This window comes from Salvelinus alpinus, chromosome 28, assembly GCF_045679555.1.
Source record: "Salvelinus alpinus chromosome 28, SLU_Salpinus.1, whole genome shotgun sequence".
Classification (NCBI taxonomy): domain Eukaryota; kingdom Metazoa; phylum Chordata; class Actinopteri; order Salmoniformes; family Salmonidae; genus Salvelinus; species Salvelinus alpinus.
The window spans coordinates 12,378,018-12,400,061 of record NC_092113.1 but is presented as its reverse complement, the minus strand read 5'-3'; the positions used below and the strand labels follow the sequence as shown (position 1 = coordinate 12,400,061).

The window sequence follows — 22,044 nt, the reverse complement described above, 5'->3', positions numbered from 1 at the left end:
TGGCTGGCGCTAAATTTGGTTCTGGGTTCCGAGATTACTCTACTCCTAGCCTGGCCCCAGATTTGTTTGTGCCTTTTTGCCAACTCCCATGGTCGTTGGCAAGTCCGCACAAACAGATCTTGGACCAGGCTACTCTACTCCCCATCTCTAAAAGCATGCTCCTTGTGCTGTAGTTGAGGAAGTTTCCCCAGAACAGCCAGTCTTTAAAAAAGTAGGTTTTATTTGGGATAGCTGCCTAATATAGCTGCCTAATATGTCTACATAGAGTTGCGTTACGAATGGGAGAAATTAAATGTTGACAGATTATGTGTTGGTTTCTGGCTAGCTTAAGATCAGCTCCTGTGAAACTTATGTTGATGTTATTCCAGCCACTTCAACTGTGGTTTTGCCACTCTCTCTTCATGTATTCATTTCTTTGAATGTGCTCCCTATCAGATAACAGACACATGCCTGACTAGTTCACTCAGTATCACTTCACCTCACCTCTTCACTTCTCTCTCGCTCTCGCTCTCGCTCTCGCTCTCGCTCTCGCTCTCGCTCTCGCTCTCGCTCTCGCTCTCGCTCTCTCTCTCGCTCTCTCTCTCTCTCTCGATTGCTTTCCTTCACTGGCTATGTGTTGTATATTTCTGTTCTTCTCATCTCTTTATCTCTGCATCTAATTCTCTCTGATCTCTCATCTGTCTCTCCCTGCAGTCACTAGAGGATCTGGAGGACCAGAAGCGTAAGAAGAAGAAAGAGAAGATGGGTCTGGGCTCTCTGTCACGTGTCTTCGCCCGGGGCAAGCAGCGCAAGTCAATGGACCCGGGTCTGTTTGACGGTACTTCAACTCCTGATTATTACATAGAGGAAGATGCAGACTGGTGAAAAGGTGGCAGAGAGTCCCACCTGTGTCCCTGAGTGGTGATGCATAAGAGGGTTTTCTGTCAGTGTGTGCGCGTGTGTTTGGCCATACGTGTGGGTGTGTGTTTAGCCGTGTGTGTGTGCCTGTCCATGGTTGGAGACCATGTGAGAAGCCTGAGGCGCATCTTGCGTCGCTGAAGTTTAAAATATTACAAGCAAATTGCATCTGTATGTACAGTACTGTAAATAGAGTGAACAGTGTAACCACAGCCGGGATCCTTACTACGTGTGGATGTTTACTGTATCTGCAGAGCAAAAAGTGGTTGTGTTTGATTCTTTTAATTGTCTTTATATTTTTAACTTTTGTTTTCGATAACTGGAAACTTGAAGGACTGCTGTATGTGTAAATAACAGTCATTGTGCACTTTGTGCTTGTAAATGTATTTTTTGCCCTGAATGCCTTTTTTTTTGTCATAATTTTTGACCTCCTCCCTGCTTTTTGTTTAACTTATACTCCCTATTCATTGTCCTGCTTGGTCCATTCCCTCCATTTTGAGGAAAGTTTATTCTAACGTTAAGACTCCTCAACTAACCTCTAGTCAACCTGTGATCTGATGTCTAAAACTCCCTAAATACCCACATCTTCATTATCCTCCCAATCACCAAGAAAGTTCAAATACATTTCTTGACTGTTGTTCAAATCAACATTTTAAACGGGCAATCTGCGATTGCTACATAAATATTTAGACTTTTAAATTAATTATATATATCCCAAAATATACGTTTTTTTTTGTAAACAATGTAATCTTAAGTTTACTGTATAGCCTCAAAACATGGTTAAAACTAGAATGTTGATATTATGGATGGTCAGTCCTTGTATTCATTGCTCTGTCCATGATTTTGAGAGAGGTTACATTTATCCAGCCCCATCCCTCAGCTTTTTACCAAAACAGCAGTGGGGTGATAGCTTTGTTATTGTTTAAACTGCAGATTGTTCCTTTAAGATGTCAGAATACTAATCGACTCCAACCTGTAGTCCAAAACATTTGGATTTCTAATATGGGCTCAGGCCCAAAAAAAATCACAAGGCCATCCCCCACATGAAACAAAAGCTGAAAACGGAGGAAATCGACTAACAATTCTATCGTCCCCGATCCAAGCATGTCAAATGTGCATGCGTAGAGCTACCTGTTTCCTAAATGCATGGCAACTGTGGCGAAGGTACATAACAATGGCGAAGGTGCATAAATATGGAGGAATTCAGATATGATGTCATTGTTTTAGCACTACCCACAGAGTTCTTGCGGAGCGCAACATGGTTCAATATGACAGTAAATCAGCACAATCTAAGCTACTTTTTCAGTTTTTTTTTAATTACTGCCATCTACTGTGCTAATACCATAACAACAAACAGTAACGGAGAGCAATGTACTGTAGGGCGAACTTAGCAAATGAGGAATTTGTTGTAAGTACATGGGAGCCGTCATCTTTGCACCTTCGCCATTGATAATGAACAAGGCAGACATTTTAGTAGCCTCGCCAATACCTGCTGCTAACATGCGTCCTTTGTCCTGATCTTGTCTCGATCTTGTCCTGATCTTGCACGTTTACACTTATAAGATTTGATCAAAATCCGTTCACAATGCGTCTTTTAATTGTCTACACCTGTCTAAAAATGTGGGCACAATGAGAATGAGGACAAGATCAGGACAAATGACGCATATTATAAACGTGGCTAGAGAGTCAAATGAGTTATGGAGTTAGCAAGTTCTAAAATATTAGTTTTACAACTTTCATTCATAGCTTAAATAGTCATTGATAGCTCATCCCCCTGTAATGTATTTGTCAAACTAGTTAAAAAAAAAATACATTTAAAAAAGTATTGGAAATGTGACATCCTCAAATTCATATTCTGGGGGATTCCTAAAAGTTTAACATTTCGACAGCTTCCAGAGAGCAAGTCGTGTCGCACTGCTTTGCTTTATCTTGGCCAGGTCGCAGTTGTAAATGAGAACTTGTTCTCAACTAGCTTACCTGGTTAAATAAAGGTTAAATAAATCAAATCAAATCAAAATTCGACTCTAGAATGTTAATCCTATTTTAATTATGAGGATTATCACAGTGTTAAGAGGGAAATCAGAAATAATTCAGTCCGATTTTTCTCTAAATGGCCATTGTCTTCCAAACTTTCTGCAGAATAAATGAATGCCATTCTCAAATATATATGGTATATACTCTAATTTGAAATTGATTGAAAAATCATGTTTGAAATTGTATACAGTAGACAATGCTGATTCATACTGAAAAGTGCACTACCTTGCAACCTATTTGGAAATGAGGGTCAGTCTGACAGACATTACAGATTCAGGTTTGATTGACAGGTGTGGGGGGGGTGGAGGGAACAAGAGGTTGGAAGGGTTGAGAGAGGGAAGTATTTCTGATGAGTGGTTGCCCTGCGTGTTAATACCAAATTGAGCCAGGCTAATCAAATTGAAACAAATGCACACCTTATACCCCCCCTAGTAACCCCTGTGCTGGACTAAAAAACAGTAGTCAGATTTGGAGGTTCAAGCCATTGCTGAAAAGGCAATTAAACAGGTGCCAAAGGTTAATAGTGTTTTACCCTGTGGAACAAAACACATTAGATTAAATTAGTATCTTTTCCCTTTTTCCCTGAGCAGAAGCTTTATAGGAAACCCCCATTTAAGACTGCTGGCTAACGGGTCATCCTACCTGCTAGAAAATGGAAACACTCATTAAAATGAAAGGGCAGCTTTAGCAATTGGAGGTCCCTCAATAAGCATTTAGAGGATTATTATATATGGGACCCTGTACAAATTCTATCTCATTCATAGGCATCTCACTCAGATGCTTATGTCAACAACCACAGGTTGCATACCATGTGCCATGTGGATGGTAATCCACATAAGCTACCATCCCATGTGCCATGTGGATGGTAGCTGACATAAGCAGTTATAACTGTTTTGTTGGAGAGTGTATTGATTCACGGTGTAATTAAGGGTCCATTTATTGAAGTTATTATTCAGGGTCCTTAGATCAAAAGGAGTATCTGGAAAACCGGAGTAATATTAGGAAAAAAAGGAATAGCTTTACGGAATTTCTATCGGAATATTAAAGTATCCTTTACTGCTGGGACACCATATCAGATGACCATTATATCATTTTATGTTGCAACAAAATTCCCTCTCATTTCACGGTCGAATATTTTCATTTTTTTGTAAATTATGAAACACTATTGAAATTACTATTAAAGAGTTTTATTTCAAGTAAAATAATTGGTCTCAACTGAGGCTCAAGCCATGAGGACTAGAAGATGTTTAGCACTGGAGGGCAAAGTGAAGAACCTTTTAATGGCATGGCAACAAAATATGCGAAAGATCTAAATGAGAATAATTATTTTAAAATAAAATAAATAACACTGAATTTCCACGTGGCCTTCCTCTCTTCCCTGTGTTTGTTTGTTTGTTTGTATGTATGTTTGTGGTATGGCTTTAATCCTAATTCCTCTTGTCGTGCTGGGGGCTGACATCTTCTGTCACATGAGTGGCAGCTTCCCCCAGCCGGCGGAGTCCATCTTTGACATGGCCCTGTCCCAACTCTCCCAAATGGCTGCTTGTCCTTCTTGACTCCTTCACTTCATGGCCAATTAGACGAGACCTGATTTCAACCTGATCTCATATTTGTTTTTGTTCAAGCAGTTTGAGTGTTTTTCATAAAGGAGATGAGGAAAGGGTGCCATTTGAGATTGTTGGAAAGCAGCCCTTACTGTATGTGAGCACAGTGTCAGTAACATTCTCCCATGACCTCTAACCTCTCTAATACTACTGCCACCCTGCCTGACCTCTGACCTCCCCTGGACTTGCAACACAGTCTCGTAACCCAGGAAGCAGCCGTGTGTAGACTTCACACCCAATACTACAGTACTTTCCATTGGTTCTCGACAGCACATTTAGCCTCCTTAAACTAGGGCTGTGTTCATTGGGCACCAAATGGAAGAAAATGGACTGAAACAGGGAGAGATGCAATAATCTTTTTCTCACAAAACATATTCTGTTGTGTGCCCTAATGAACATGATCCAGTACTGTCAAGCTGGGTTGCAGACTGTGCGGACTCCGGATGTTAGGAACATGCTCGTTTTAAATCCAGTGCTGCTTCAAGTTGACCAGTTTTTGGAATAGAATAATTACATTTTTCCATGAAGGAACTTTTTTTCTTCAAGTGGTTCAGTAAGCTACACACAGTAGACCTACTAGGAATACCTATGGACAAGGTTACACATATAACAAACAGACAGAAGACAGGACGACAACATCGTAGCCATGAGCGATAGCGGAGCAGACAAATGCATGATAAGGGTAGTTCATCAAGAAATGACATTGACCAGCAGCAACATTAAGGAGCTTTAGCTTGCTATGACCCACACAGTAACACTTTACTTGACACCCACTGTCATAACACGTTATGACACGGTCATAACCATGACATAATATGTCAACAGCTGACATAACCCAACCTGTCCTAATGACCTGTCCTAATATGGTCATAACACTGTCATGACACATATTTAGTAGACCTGTTGTGACATATATTGCATTATTTTATGGCTGGTTATGACACCTACATAATAGTGTCAAAGCCCACAAAACCTGCCACGGTAGTTATTTTATTATGGCTGGTTATGACACCTACATAATAGTGTCAAAGCCCACAAAACCTGCCACGGTAGTTATTTTATTATGGCTGGTTATGACACCTACATAAGAGTGTCAAAACCCACAAAACCTGCAACGGTAGTTATTTTATTATGGCTGGTTATGACACCTACATAAGAGTGTCAAAACCCACAAAACCTGCCACGGTAGTTATTTTATTATGGCTGGTTATGACACCTACATAAGAGTGTCAAAACCCACAAAACCTGCCACGGTAGTTATTTTATTATGGCTGGTTATGACACCTACATAAGAGTGTCAAAACCCACAAAACCTGCCACGGTAGTTATTTTATTATGGCTGGTTATGACACCTACATAATAGTGTCAAAGCCCACAAAACCTGCCACGGTAGTTATTTTATTATGGCTGGTTATGACACCTACATAAGAGTGTCAAAGCCCACAAAACCTGCCACGGTAGTTATTTTATTATGGCTGGTTATGACACCTACATAAGAGTGTCAAAACCCACAAAACCTGCAACGGTAGTTATTTTATTATGGCTGGTTATGACACCTACATAAGAGTGTCAAAACCCACAAAACCTGCCACGGTAGTTATTTTATTATGGCTGGTTATGACACCTACATAATAGTGTCAAAGCCCACAAAACCTGCCACGGTAGTTATTTTATTATGGCTGGTTATGACACCTACATAATAGTGTCAAAGCCCACAAAACCTGGCACGGTAGTTATTTTATTATGGCTGGTTATGACACCTACATAAGAGTGTCAAAGCCCACAAAACCTGCCACGGTAGTTATGTTATTATGGCTGGTTATGACACCTACATAAGAGTGTCAAAACCCACAAAACCTGCCACGGTAGTTATTTTATTATGGCTGGTTATGACACCTACATAAGATTGTCAAAACCCACAAAACCTACCACACAATGTAAAACATTCCATTATACCATAACCATAGTCAACAGTATGTTTATCTTATATAACATTTTCTGAAATTGACCATATTAAATTATCATTGTAATTGCGCACACATTGCTGTCAGACATGCACCTACCCCAATGCTCTGTTGCTTATGACTGGGATGAATGCAGGAGCAGATTTCAGGAGAAGACACCCTCTTTTTGACTGATGACTGAAATAAGGGCATGTACGTGATAGGCTTAACTGGCTTATATGATTATGATGGTCAAAATGCTTCTTGACAGTATCATAAACTGCAGTTTCGTAGTCCAAGTAAAGTGACACAGGATGCTCATAATGCTTCATGACAGTGTCATAAGTGTATTTTCTGCAAGTTATTTAAAATACGCAAAACATTTTTTTTTATGACTAAAGAATTTATTACAACATTTAATTTCTAAATCCGTCTTTCTCTAATAAGGAGTTGTTTAAAAATAAAAGGAAAGTAAAGCAAAAACATCATTCTGTTATTGGTTGCAATTGCAAAATACTTCTTGGTAAAGAAAGTGTTTAAGTGTAATGTTGTAAAAGACACTGTACAACATCATTCATTTGCAAAATGTCCCATGACCCCCTAGAGCGTGTTCTGGCCTGGAGCACCAGGTAAAGCTGTCATGTCAGACAGCATGTGTAAAAAGAGACCATATTTATTTTACCTGCTCAGATTACTGAGACCATGTCATATTGGTTTAGCTTACGCTTACACGTTTTCTTTAACAGAAAGTATTTTGCAATTGCAGACAGTAGAGAAATTATGTTTTGGTTTTAAAGTTAGATTCTAATGTCCTAACTTTCCAAAATAGGCTTTAACAACTCGTAATTTCCTAGTTCATAAAGAAAGATCAATTTAGTAATGAAATGGTGTGTCTATGTGATGAAAGTTATCTGAAAGTTTATCAAAGATCTACACATGTTAACAGTAGCGGTGTGTGGATAAAATCACTGGGGAAGCCAAGCCAGGGTAAAAAAAAGCCATATTACAACCTGTTGTGATAATTGTGTTGTTTGTCTATAACCTCTTAGTTCATATGCCTTGACACCGTAATATATATAGGACTAAGGCCGAGACAATAAGAAGACAGAGTGGCAGAATAAATTCAACCACACCCTTGTTTCATCACAAAACCGGAGAGCAACATCTGTCCTGTGAAGCCCACAAAGCATATTGCATGTAACAAACAGTTAGTTCATGTTTCCGCCATTTTAAGACTACTTAACAACTATTGATCCAGCACCCTTTCAACGTCAACATTTCACACAAATCAGAACCACAGCCACATCATATTTAGCTTACGTTGATTGGACTAAATTGTTTTTGTTATCGTTTAGTTGTCGCTGTATTAGATGAAGCGTAGGTGATTTGATGATGTTGAAGTTGAAATTGTGCTGGAGTAGTGAAGGCAGCTCCTGTTTAACACTTTGCGACTTGTAGTAACTCTCTGGGGTTCTAAATCAATAGTCGTTTAGTGGTCCGAAAATGTCGGAAACTTCAGCTTTCTTGACCTTGCTGTAGGTCATGTAACTGTTTGTTACATGCAATATGCTTTGTGGACTTCACAGGACAGGGTGCGCTCCGGTTTTGTGATGAAATAAATCTGTGGTTGAATTTATTCTGCCACTATGTCTTCTTATTGCCTCGGCCTTATATCACGGTGTCAAGGCATATGAACTAACAGATTATAGAGAAAACAACGCAATTTGGCTTTTTTTCTGTCTTGGCTTCCCCAGTGATTTTCACCGCTATTGATGCAGACATATATTTATTATGATGTAGAAAAACAACTTACATGCAGTTGTTGTCAGCAGCAGCAAGTGAGATCTTCTGCCTTTTGATAGTTCTGGGTTACTGCCAGACTAAGCAAAACATAGATAGTGTGTTAAAAGACATGATGATTAACTAGGCTATTGAATCACCAAGACCTATTACGCACATTCAAAATAATAACAAGAGCTTGATTGGATTTAATACCATTCTTTAATTTAGTTGGAGATGTGAAACCAACATAGTATTTGTATATCAAACTTGTAGGCAAGTTAATAGGCTATTTATTGTACTTCAAAAGTGATATTGAATTGTGTTTGTTGTTAACGCAACCAAATATCAATATTTGAAGGAAATTTGTCTTCTGCTTGGATAGATCCTTCTGTGCCACTGACTTAGTCTGGTTTTTATTCCAGGACTAAATAGGACTAAATCCAATCATAATCAAACTTTATATGCACTTTTAAGAAAGTTTGATTTGACTTAGTCCTATTCATTAACTTAGTTTTTTGGTTGAGATGGATACGTGAATCCAACATATCGATTATAAATGTGTATACAAACTGGAATTAAAGCCAGACTAAGTCAAATTTAAATTCATTGAGGCCATTTGAAAAATCAGCAATAGGTTGGACATTCCCTTTTCAAAACAGTTAACACTAGTAAATTGACAGCAAAAGTCATGTCATATGGAACTTTCCAAGCAGAAGATATTGCGTTGACAACCAAACACAATTCAATATGACTAAATATCATTACATTTGAAATTAACCAGAGGTTGAAACCCTAGGTCTATTGTATTGGCTATTTTTCTAGTTGAATTCTAGGTTGAATTGACACAATAGATGTTGATTACTTTGCAAATGCTATATAGGCCTAAATAGCATCATTGATGACATGAGTGATAAAGTATGGTCCCATTTCATTGTCTCTGTTAAACCTACCCTTTGGAATGACTTTGATAGCAACAGTGAATCTATTTCATTTTCAAGTGGAGATCTCTCAATAATCATTCTTTTAATAGCACATTGGTAATAGTCAGTGACAAATATAATAGTTGAGCAAGGCTTGGATGGGGGACCAAAGGGTAGCTGAAGATAGATCAATTCTCCAACAGGAGGTGCTGCCCAGCCTATTGTTCTTTTTCTCATAGTGGATATAACGTTGACGATCTGACATTGTTTTAAAGGTACAAATTCAACTTATTTTATACAAAATTTGTCCATGATGAAATGTGATTACCATGATGACATAATCCTGTTATTGATTTTTTACCCTCAAAACAACAGTGTATGTTGATTACTTTTCCCCCACATAGCTTCCACATCACAATACGATGACAAATTATGTTGAAACAACGTTGATTCAACCAGTTTGTGCCCAGTGGGATTGATGACACAGGAGTGATACGTATAGGCTGTGTCACCAGTTTGTGCCCAGTGGGATTGCCTCCAACGTCTCCATTAATTTGATAAGCTTTATCACAAAAGTCAGAAGGAGCGCATATCTCCACGGAGGGTCGATATGGGGTAATATAATCTGTTTTAGAAGTAGCCCGTAGCTCTCATATTTATTAATAGGGGTCGTAGACAGTTGTAGACACTTTCACACGTGAGACTTTTTTGAGGACAATGGTTGTTATTCATCTGTTTTATAGTACAGCATATCAAATCAATGTATAAATCCAGGTGCAGCGCCTTTGGTATTATTGTTTCAAAACACAGAGTGAGTGTTGAGCAGGGTGTAATGAAACATTTTCACAGTGTCACGCACAAACGGCTCCCAACGCAGACAGACTGGCCCATCTCCATGGCAACTGGTTGCTCTTCAAACGTCTGTTGGACAGTGGAGGCTGGTGGTTTTGAATTTGTGGTGCCCGTCTTGGCTCCTTCCCATGCTGTTTAAACTGAAGCAGCCATCTGGACTGGGTGGGAGGGTCCCAGAGATAACCTCACTCAACTGCTCTACTTAAATACTCTTTTCACACTATCGTGCCGACCCGAACCGTACAGTGCTGGCGCTTATATCTTCTTTTCACATTGCCCTTTCCAGCAACTATAGTCGATGTGTAACCAGACAAGTGAAGTACAGCTCAGCTTGGTACAGCTTGGTTTGGCTCAGTAGTGTGAAAAGGTTATATATATATACAGTATATGGTATTATAAGCATGCACCTAAACAGACAGTGTGCTCAAATTTGTGCATTACTCTAGCTCGTAGCCAATTATTAGGTTGTTTGAGCAACAGTACATGCTATCGTGGAGGGGATACAGAAAGTGTCTACTAGCAATGTCAAACTTGAACTTTTGCTGACCAATTAGCTGGCTGTTTGTTTACATGAACCAAACACTATAATGAATGTACCATCTCTGAAAGTTCGTTTTTTTCTTTGCTACACTTCCTGCCGTGAATCAAGAAAGACTGAAGGAATGGTGAAGGAAATCATTGGGGAGGAAACTGTGCAGAATGAATACCTGTTGTTCTGTTTTGCCCGACACCCACTGAGATTGAAACACCTGTTCTGTGCTGATAGTATAGGCTATGGGGTTGTGCTTCAATGTTTTCACATCTTTATTATGCAACCAAGTGTGAACACAAAGCAGCCATAGAGAGTGGAGGCCCTTTCAAGAAGCTAGCAGAACAATTCCTCCATTCTTCTGTATCCTTACCTTGGGATATGACTAGGCTCTTAGCCATAATGTAATTATAAGTCATTCTTCATTTGGTGCCCCCCCCCCCCCCCCCCCCCCAAAAATGGCAGCAATTTTCCAGAAGGACTGAAGACAGCTTACAACATTGTCGTTGAGTGGGTAATTTAAAAAAGCAATGTGAATCTGCTACAATATAAGCCTGATGACAAAAACCTTGAAATGATCATCTCATTATTCTTATGTAATTCTTATTTCATTGATAAGGACAACATAACCCTGGTATTTCTGATGAGTTATGTGATTATTGCTACAGGAAAAATTACCTTCTATGTTGTACATATTATAATGATAATACTTTTTTTTTCACTGAGGGACGATACCATTAGTTTATACAGTAGAAGTTCATGCCAAAGAAGCCTTAGACCGCCACCTGCTGGCGTATTCACTAACAAGGCAAAGGGGATATTGCTCCTGAGGGAGACTGCACACCTACACGTTGATCAGATAGTTAATAAACTCTCCTTATTCAACTAATGACCCCAGCTATGATCTATAGGGACTTCACTTGCTTACACAGTTGCGTTCATAACAAAGTACAATACTATATCGTTATTACAGTGCAGGTTTTCTCCTCTCTGTTGTCAAGGAGCTGGTCTTGCAGGCTAATATTGACAGATGAGGCATAATGGCCAAGCGGTGTTTAACAGCTTTAACGTAATGGCCAGGCGGTGTTTAACAGTTACTGTTTGCATGGACTTCGTAAATACTTCAGAAGTTTGTTTGAAACTTCGAATAGTTTCTTTACAAACTGTTTTGAGCCCTGGCAAACTATTGGGTTGGGCTATGCACTAGAGCTGTCAAGTAGTCAAACTGTGTTATATCATTCCAAAGTTCTGTCTCATAAACAGAAGCCAAACAGCAAAGCAAGGGCTCTCTGTCTCCTTTTGGTTACTATGATCCTTGTCTGTTCTTATAGAAGACCCACTGCCCCCTTACTACCACTCTCTCACCTTCCAAAATCATCCTGCTCATATCTCTCCTCCCACTCCCCCTCGCCCACCTATCCAGACTCAGACAGTCTCTCAAGCCCCACCCGCCTCAGTCTCAGCCTATCGGACGGGGAGGATCAGCTGGACCGCCTCCAGCAGGTGGAGCTTGCCCGTGGCATGCCCATGTCGCTGTGGAGGGCGGGCACCGTGCAGGCCTGGCTGGAGGTCGTCATGGCGATGCCCATGTACATTCGCGCCTGCTCAGAGAATGTGAAGAGTGGCAAGGTATGATCCGAGATGACGTCAAACTGTAGGAAGACTTAGGCCAGTATTCAATCAAACCCATGTGGCTTTCTGGATATCTCTTTCAGAGGTGGATTCATTTGATTTTCACATCAGCATGTCCTGACGGTGGAGAGAATTGACATTTGATACAGAAATGGACAGATTGGTTGTGTGTGCTGGAGACTTCTCGTCAAGAGATTGCCCGTTTCTAAATCAATTGTCAACTCCACCCATCCAGTACATGCTGCTGCGTAAATCAAAGGTACTTGTGAAATCACAATCTGGAAATCCACTACAGCTACAATAGAGTGTGGTTTGACCTTTGACCCCTTTGCAGGTGCTGCTGGGCCTGTCAGATGAGGACCTGGAGCTGGGGTTAGGGGTCACCAGCTCTATGCACCGCAGGAAGCTCCGGCTGGCCATCGAGGACTACAGGGAAGCCGAGAGCGGCAGGGGGTGAGATGCTCAGCTCCTCATACTCCCTCTCACACAAAAAAACAGCTCTAGCGTCACAGATTACCCAACCCCAAATCCTAACCTTAAACATTTGGAGGGTAAAATAATTTCTGACCCTGGATCTGCGGTTAAAGGTTTACTCTACTACTTCACAAATATACAGTAGCTGTTTGCTACATCTAGTGTGAGATGGTAAAACATGAATAACACTATTCTATCAAACTGCATAACACCATATGTGACAGGCACACTAGTGTAAGCAAGGTTAAACGTTCATCAGAGCTAGAGATATATACAGGGTTTGGCAAACACAGATTTGGAATTCGAGCCGTTGCCATCAAGCGTTCCAAAGCAGTTAACACCAGAATGTAAGTAGGATTGTTAATGCTTTCAAGTAGAGTTTGGGTCATTTCCAGGCTAGCTCCTGTATGTTGAATTGGACATGGATTCAATTCAACCTCTGGAGTGGCTGGAATTGGAATGAACTGACCCCAACACCCCTGTCTGGGAATACAGGTCCAATATGGAGGATATACTCTTTACACCCCAGAGAGCAAAACTGATTGCAATCACATTAGGCTGACGTTTGCACAAAAAGCTTATTTCGCAAAAATGTTGTGCACAAATTTTTTACATCCCTATTAGTGAGCATTTCTTATTTGACAAGATAATCCATCCACCTGACAGATATGGCATATCAAGCAGTTGATTAAACAGCATGATCATTACACAGGTGCACCTTGTGCTGTGGACAATTAAAGGCCACTCTAAAATGTGCAGTTTGTCACGTAACACTATGCCACAGATGTCTCAAGTTTGAGAGAGTGGGGCCTCCCGAGTGACGCACCGGTCTAAGTCACTGCATCGCAGTGCTTGAGGTGTCACTACAGACCCGGGTTCGATCCCATGCAGTGTCACAACCGGACGTGTCCTGGAGACCCATGAGGCGATGCACAATTGGCCGAGCGTCGTCCGGGTTAAGGGAGGGTTTGGTCGGGTCGGGATTTCCTTGTCCCATCGCGCTATAGCAACTCCTTGTGGCGGGCCGGCTGCCGGAAAACTGACTTCAGTTGCCAGCTGGACGGTGTGTCCTCCAACACATTGGTGCGGCCGGCTTCTGGGTTAAGCTAGCAGTGTGGCTTGGCACGGTTGTGCTCTGGAGGTCGCATGGCTCTCGACCTTGACCTCTCCCGTGTCCATAGGGGAGTTGCAGTGATGGGACAAGACCGCAACTACCAATTGGGGAGAAAAAAGGGGTAAAGGTACAACAACAACAACAAAAAGTGGCCAATTGGCATGCTGACTGCAAGAATGTCCACCAGAGCTGTTGCCAGAGAATTTAATGTTAATTTCTCTACCATAAGCCGCCTCAAACGTCATTTTAGAGAATTGAACCTCCACTAACGGCTTCCCTTTTGTGGGAAAAAAAACGTATTCTGATTGGCTGGGCCCGGCTCCCCAGTGGGTGGGCCTTTGCCCTCCCAGGCTCACCCATGGCTACGCCCCTTCCAAGCCATGTGAAAACCATAGATTAGGGCCTAATGAATTTATTTAAATTGACTGATTTCTTGAAATGAACTGTAACTCAGTAAAAATGTAGAAATTGTTTTATGTTGTGTTTATATTTTTGTTCATTATACTTTTCAACCCGAAAAATAATTTAGGACGTCCAAAATTTTGATAATCTCTTTACCAGACCTGACCTCTGTCTTCTCTTGATCTCTTCTCATCTTTTCTTCTCTCTTTTCTTCTCTCTTTTCTTCGCTCTTCTCACTCCAGGCTGTCCAAGGCTGCAGACATGGACCACCACTGGGTGGCCAAGGCCTGGCTGAGCGACGTAGGGCTGCCGCAGTACTCTCAGGCCTTCCACACACACCTGGTGGATGGGCGCATGCTCAACTCTCTGACGCGCCGGGACCTCGAGAGGTCCCTCAATGTCACCAAGAAGGCCCACCAGGTCAGCCTGGTGCTGGGCATCGAGCTGCTGCACACGGTCCACTTCGATAAGGAGGTAGGTGTCATGCAAACAGCAAACTGTATATGCTATATATAAACATTACCAATACATGACATGTTCAAAAGTGCACTGAGCTTACATACTGTACATACAGACATACAGTGCATTTGGAAAGTATTCAGATCCCTTCCCGTTTTCCACATTTTATTACTTTACAGCCTTATTCTAAAATGTATTAAATAAATACAAATCCTCATCAATCTACACACAATACCCCATAATTACAAAGTGAAAACAGGTTTTTAGAAATATTTGTAAATATATCAAAAACAGAAGTACCGTATTTACATAAGTATTCAGACCCTTTGCTATGAGATTCGAAAATTGATCTCAGGTGCATCCTGTTTCCATTGATCATCCTTGAGCTGTTTCTACAACTTGATTGGAGTCCGCCTGTGGGAAATTCAATTGATTGGACATGATTTGGAAAGGCACACACCTATCTACAGTATACCAGTCAAACATTTGGACACACGTTCTCATTCAAGGGTTTTTCTTTATTTTTACTATTTTCTACATTGTATAATAATAGTTGAGACATAAAGACTATGAAATAACACATATGGAATAATTTAATAACCAAAAAAGTGTTTAACAAATAAAAAATATATTTGAGATTTGAGATTTTTCTAAATAGCCACCCTTTGCCTTGATGACAGCTTTGCACACTCTTGGCATTCTCTCAACCAGCTTCACGAGGAAAGCTTTTCCAACAGTCTTGAAGGAGTTCCCACATATGGTGAACACTTGTTGGCTGTTTTTCCTCCAACTCATCTCAAACCATCTCAATTGGGTTGAGGTTGAGTGATTGTGGAGGCTAGGTCAATTGATTCAGCCCTCCATCACTCTCCTTCTTGGTCAAATAGCCCTTACACAGCCTGGAGGTGTGTTTTGGGTCATTGTCCCATTGAAAAACAAATGATAGTCCAACTAAGTGCAAACCAGATGGGATAGCGGATCGCTGCAGAATGCTGTGGTAGCCATGCTGGTTAAGTGTACCTTGAATTCTAAATAAATCACGACAGTGTCACCAGCAAAGCCCCCCCCCCCACACCATCACACCTCCTTTGTGCTTCACGATGGGAACCACACATGCAGAGATCATCCTTTCACCTACTCTCACAAAGACACGGCGGTTGGAACCAAAAATCTAAACTTTTGTCTCATCAGACCAAAGGACAGATTTCCACCAGTCTAATGTCTATTGCTCGTGCTTCTTGGCCCAAGCACGTATCTTCTTTTATTGGTGTCCTTAAGTTTTGGTTTCTTTGCAGCAATTCTACCATGAAGGCTTGATTCACGCAGTCTAATCTGAACAATTGATGTTGAGATGTGTCTGTTACTTGAACTCTGTGAAGCATTTATTTGGGCTGCAATTTGAGGTGCAGTTAACTCTAATGAACTTATCCTCTGCAGCAGAGTTAACTCTGGGTCCTCCTAACTGTGGCGGTCCTCATGAGAGACAGTTTCATCATAGCGCTTGATGGTTTTTAGTACTGGACTTGAAGAAACTTGAAAAGTTCTTGAAATGTTCTGGATTGACTGATCTTCATGTCTTAAAATAATGATGGACTATCATTTCTCTTTGCTTATTTGAGCTGTTCTTGCCATAATATGAACTTGGTCTTTTATCAAATAGGGCTATCTTCTGTATACCACCCCTACCTTGTCACAACACAACTGATTGGCTCAAACGCATTAAGAAAGAAAGAAATTCCACAAATTAACTTTTAACAAGGCACAACTGTTAATTGAAATGCATTCCAGGTGACTACCTCATGAAGCTGGTTGAGAGAATGCCAAGACTGTGAAAAGCTGTCATCAAGGCAAAGGATGGCTACTTTAAAGAATCTCAAATATAAAATATATTTTGATTTGTTAACACTTTTTTGGTTACTGCATGATTCCATATGTGTAATTTCATAGTTTTGATGTCGTCACTATTATTCTACAATGTAGAAAATAGTAAAAATACATTTTTTTAAACCTGGAATGAGTAGGTGTGTCCAAACGTTTGACTGGTACAGTGGTCTAAGACACTGCATCTCAGTACAAGAGGTGTCACTGCAGTACCTGGTTCGAATCCATGCTGCATCACATCTGGCTGTGATTGGGAGTCCCACAGGGCGGCGCGCAATTGGCCCAGCGGCGTCTGGGTTTGGCCGGGGTAGGCCGTCATTGTAAATAAGGATTTGTTCTTAACTGATTTGCCAAGTTAAATAAATGTTAAATGAAATCGCACAGTTGACAGTGCATGTCAGAGAAAAACCCAAGTCATGAGGTCAAAGGAATTTGAGACAGGATTGTGTTGAGGCACAGATCTGGGGAAGGGTACCAAAACATTTCTGCAGCATTGAAGGGCCCCAAGAACACAGTGGCCTCGATCATTCATTAAATGGAAGTTTGGACCCAACAACACTCTTCCTAGAGCTGGCTGCCTGGCCAAAGGGCACCTAAAGCACTCTCAGACCATGAGAAACAAGATTTTCTGGTCTGATGAGACCAAGATTGAACTCTTTGGCTTGAATACCAAGTGTCACGTCTGGAGGAAGCATGGTGGTGACATCCTCATGCTGTGGGGATGTTTTTCAGCGGCAGGGACTGGGAGACTAGTTGGGATCGAGGGAAAGATGAACTGAGTATAGAGAGATCCTTGATGAAAACCTGCTCTAGAGCACTCAGGACCTCAGACCGGGGTGAAAGTTCACCTTCCAACAGGACAATGACACTAAGCACACAGCCAAGACAACGCAGAAGTGGCTTCGGGACAAGTCTCTGAAAGTCCTTGAGTGGCCCAGCCAGAGCCTGGACTTGAACCCGATCTAACATTTCTGGAGAGACCTGAAAACAGCTGTGCCCCAATGCTCCCCATCCAACCTGACAGAGCTTGAGAGGATCTGCAGAGAAGAATGGGAGAAACCCCCCAAAAGCAGGTGTGCCAAGCTTGTAGCGTCCTACCCAAGAATACTCGCGGCTGTTATCGCTGCCAAAGGTGCTTTAACAAAGTACTGAGTAAAGGGTCTGAATACTTATGTAAATGTGATCTTTAAGTTGTTGTTTTTTTAAACATTTGCAAACATTTCTGCAAACCAGTTCTTGCTTTGTCATTATGGGGTATTGTGTGCAGATTGATGAAGGGAAAAGACAAACAATTTAATTTATTTTAGAATAAGGCTGTAACGTAACAAAATGTGAAAAAAGTCAAGGGTTCTGAATACTTTCCGAATGCACTGTAGACGTTACAGATATGTATGTGTGTATACATGTTGGCTACAATACATGTCATTTCATTCACTCGGACACACATACACACATCTGTGATCTGTGGGTGAAAGTAAAGTTTATTTGAATGTCAAATTAAATGTGGTGTGTGTGTGCGTGTGTGTGTGTGTGCGTGCGTGCGTCTCAACTCTCTCCAGGCCCTCCAGGCCAGACGGGCTCAGTGTGAGCATCAGAACCTGGATCCCGTGGTATGGACGTGTCATCGGGTCGTTAAGTGGGTCCGAGACATTGACCTTAAGGTGGGGTCTAGGGTTCATTATCATCCCAACAACACTGGCACACTCAAGTACTGTGAGAACATGGTATCTGACGTTTACACTCAGTTCTCATTGATACATCTTTGACACTTAGGATAAGATCTGACCGGTGTCAGTATTTAACCTGAAAAAGCTTACAAATGGTTACATTTGCTTACTAATGGTTACGAATCATTCTATACACAAAGTATGCATTAAAACAGAATTGTGCATACTGCAAACCAATTCAAATCATGCTAAGAGATCATAGTGTGTTTATTGACAATAGACAGAGAGCTTTTATGTGTTGTTATATGCATGGGGGAGTGTAGGAAATTGCGTCAGGTTTATTGACACTCCCTGTCTGTGCAGAAAGATAAAGGAAAGGACCTTTGTGATCAATTCTGAACCGCTCGTCATCTCTGTGGTTACCGCACAGTGAGTCACGGCTTCAATAAATGGATAGTAGTCAGGAGCTTTTGCTTATGATATCCCTTCTATTGATATTGACTACATTTAGTTCAGAACAACTATGAAAATCAAAGATGTTTTCATCTGAAGAGCCCAACTCAATATTGTCAGTCAAACCCCTATTCAATCAAATGTTACAGTAAATGTTGAGGGTTCCTGTAGGCAGATAGAACAACACTGCATGCGTGCACAGTGAAAATGTTGGGTTAGTATGCTTTTTAAAATCTCCATGACATTTTATTCAACCAGGCAAGTCAATTAAGAACCAATTCTTATTTATAATGACGGTTCTGTTATTTTACATTTTTAGGAACCCTTAAAAAAAATGGTTTTATCCCTCTCCCTCCTCATCCTGTGTAGGAGTTTGCTGACAGTCTCCAGAACAGTGGAGTTCACGGTGCTGTAATGGTGCTAGACCCCTCCTTCAACACCGACTCCATGGCAACGGCATTGGGTATACCCGGTAACAAGCACATGATTCGCCGCCACCTCACCGAGGAGATGAAGGTCCTCATCAGTTCAGCCAGGTGAGGCAACGGAGAGCGAGAGAGAGATGACAAATGAGGGAGGGAGGGAGGGAGGGAGGGATAAGACCAAAGTCATGAGGTAAATGTGGTTAGATTAAATTGATATAACTTAAGGGAGAATCAAAGAGAAAAGAACAGAGAAACAGAGAGGGAGAGAGTAAGGGTGAAGATGTATGGTTTATCTACGTTGATCCCCACTCTGCAGTATGGCTGGGTTAAGTGACAGAGTGGAAGTCCACCTGTCTGCATCCCTCTCAGGCGCTGTAAGATTTAAATGGCAGTTGATTAAATGGCAGCCTTATTGTCAAGGAAAGGGATGAAAAGTAGGGATGAATAGACAACATCTGTTGCTTAACCTAATTCAAGAGGGGACTTGTGGGATCACGTGTGCAGGACACTGAACTGTTTCAGTCAGGACAGATTCAAGTCAGGACAGATTCAGAGTGGAAAATGGAGAGGTTCATCACATGCAAGTCACTCTGGCTAAGAACGGCTGCTTAAACAACTACATAATCAGTAAGGAATCTGCTCATCAATAATCTGTACCTAATCAATCAATAATGTACCCATTCCTCCCCTCCCTCCTGACCCTGACACCCCAGGTCAGGAGGTCTACAGCAAAACCATGATAGGCTGGGGACAATGAGCACCCCGCCAACGCCTCTACGCCACGCCTCCCCGCCCACACCCTTACGGCACGCCTCCCTGGGCCGGCCCACCAGCTCTACCAACCGCCACACACACCCGGACGACGAAGGCTCCCTCAGGAGACGGGCCGTCAAGGTGGGCACTCCCCTAGACTGCGGATGAAAATTTGCTCTTTTGTTAACTCTGTCACACTTGAACGTAAACAATAAAATGTTGATCAAAGGCATAGTTCAGTTAAATTCAATGCTAATAATTAGCATTTGTTGGCCGTGGCTAGTTTAACAAACCCAAAGTGTGGATTGCAGTCGCTCCTTGTCCATAGACAGATTTGATGGCAAGGGAACAAATATCTGTATATGTAATTTCTCTGAACTATCCCTTCAACGTGCACTGACCCTGTCAAATAAATTCCTGTAACGATGTTTTAGCTTCAAGTCTTTATTGTGTTGAAAAAGGCCTTGAAGCCAGAATGTCCCTCTTCGTCCCTCTTGTATTTGCTTTCATATAGTGTAAACATATAGCCCAAGGGAGATACGTGTAGCTGTGTAGCTACACGTATCTGTGTAGCTGATATTACTGTGTAGCTGATATTCTCAGTTTGAAGCCTTGAGGAAGCGACGATATCGGCTACACAGTAAAGGACTATCTTCCTTCGGCTATAGGCCTACTCTATAGAAAAGCTAAATGAAGCCCTGTTTGTTTCCTTCCCTTTGGAGTAACCACTGATCTAACATTACTGGATAGGTGAAAGCAGGCTCCACTATTTAGCTTTCACCAATCCAAACAGGTCAGATCAGTGATGACTTCAAGAAAGGGAGGAAGTAAGGATGCATTTTCAAAGTATTTGAACAGGGCTTGACTTCCTTCTCCTCCCCCAGCCTCCTTTAGGGTTCAGCCCCAAAGCCCACAGTGGGCGGGACTTGAGTTGTCATAGCAGCTACAGCTCGCTGCCGAGAGAGGCTTGTGACGAAGCTCCGCCCAGGACAGAGGGGAGTCCAATCCACAAACACTCGGGCATCGAGGTCACCAATGTGTGAGGTCATCGACATGTGAGGTCATCGACATGTGACATCTGTGCCTACAGCACAGCAGTAGACAACAGTGCTTTGTGGGATGCCAGACGAGTGATGTTTACTGTACTTTTTGAATGATGGAGCCTTTGTTGGTCAGAATACACTATTTTCGAGAGAGAAGGAATGTTTTTTTCATTTATAGTCTAAGAACAACTCTTTACATCTCTCACTGGTATTTGTCGAATAATCTGACCTTTGTGAGGACACATGTCTATCCCATGGAAACAAACTTAAACGGAATAGGCTTTTATTTTTGTATTTGCATTATGTGCAAAGGTTTTTTAAACAGGAAATGGCTCAGCGATTAGTTGGTGTTTAGTAGTTCTTATTGAGGACGGGCCTGTTTCTCAAAAAGAAGAGCTGATGAGGAAATATGGTAATGTGTTTGTGTACAGGGTACTTTCCTGATTCATTGCGAATTAACAAAAGAAAACTATTCAAGTGAGATTTATAGCAAATGTCTTTTTGATGTTTAATTCAAACATGGTGTTACAGAAACTTTCTCAGATGCCTTGCGAACTGGGACTATGGACATTGTCTAAGATGAAAACTTGAAGTTGTATTAACTGTATGTTTGATAGTCTTTTTTCAGTTTGTTAATTTACACTGTTGTGTCTAAACTAAAATGAACACTCCCTCGTGACATTTGATACATTCAATAAAACCATTAACATGGCACATGGGTTATTAAAATGACTTATTTTCAATGACAGACATGAGTAATTGGTCTTCCAATAGAAGCACAACAGGTAGAAAACAATGGGCTGGGTGAGAATGAAATCAAAGAATGAATGAATGCAATAAAGATATTTATTCTGAAGAGGAAGTGTGCGTGTACGTGTGCGTGTGTGTGTGTACGTGTGTGTACGTGTGTACGCGTGTGTGTACGTGTGTGTGTGTACGTGTGTGTGTACATTCTGGGAGTAACAGTTGAAGAACAGGCCACAGAGTGCACCAATGAGTCATCTCTCTCATACCCTCCCTCATAGTAGTAATCTGTGGGGAAAATGTGGCTTTTGTCCATGTTTGATGATGCCACTTCCTCCTCTAATTCAGGATAACTGCATCGCCATGGTTACGCTGGAATGACGCAACCCAAACAGAGGCATTAAATCAACCTCTGCCTGGCTGCATGCTGTGAGTG

General features: G+C 41.4%; 1 protein-coding gene across 7 annotated transcripts in view; it reads left to right on the top strand.

The window, feature by feature from the left end:
• Positions 1–21,576, top strand: part of LOC139557207 (kazrin-like) — a 350,504-nt gene extending 328,928 nt beyond the window's left edge. For 5 of the 7 annotated variants that reach the window (XM_071371696.1, XM_071371697.1, XM_071371698.1 and 2 more), the window contains 8 exons: positions 694–817; positions 11,985–12,190; positions 12,528–12,646; positions 14,426–14,657; positions 18,083–18,184; positions 19,013–19,179; positions 19,782–19,962; positions 20,706–21,576. In XM_071371696.1, the coding sequence (XP_071227797.1) occupies positions 694–817; positions 11,985–12,190; positions 12,528–12,646; positions 14,426–14,657; positions 18,083–18,184; positions 19,013–19,179; positions 19,782–19,962; positions 20,706–20,864 (1,290 nt within the window). In that variant the 3' untranslated portion in view covers positions 20,865–21,576. Of the gene's footprint in view, positions 1–693; positions 4,291–11,984; positions 12,191–12,527; positions 12,647–14,425; positions 14,658–18,082; positions 18,185–19,012; positions 19,180–19,781; positions 19,963–20,705 lie in introns of those variants that run through there. The other 2 variants (XM_071371701.1, XM_071371702.1) reach the window with 1 other exon arrangement.
• Positions 21,577–22,044: the final 468 nt, after the last annotated feature.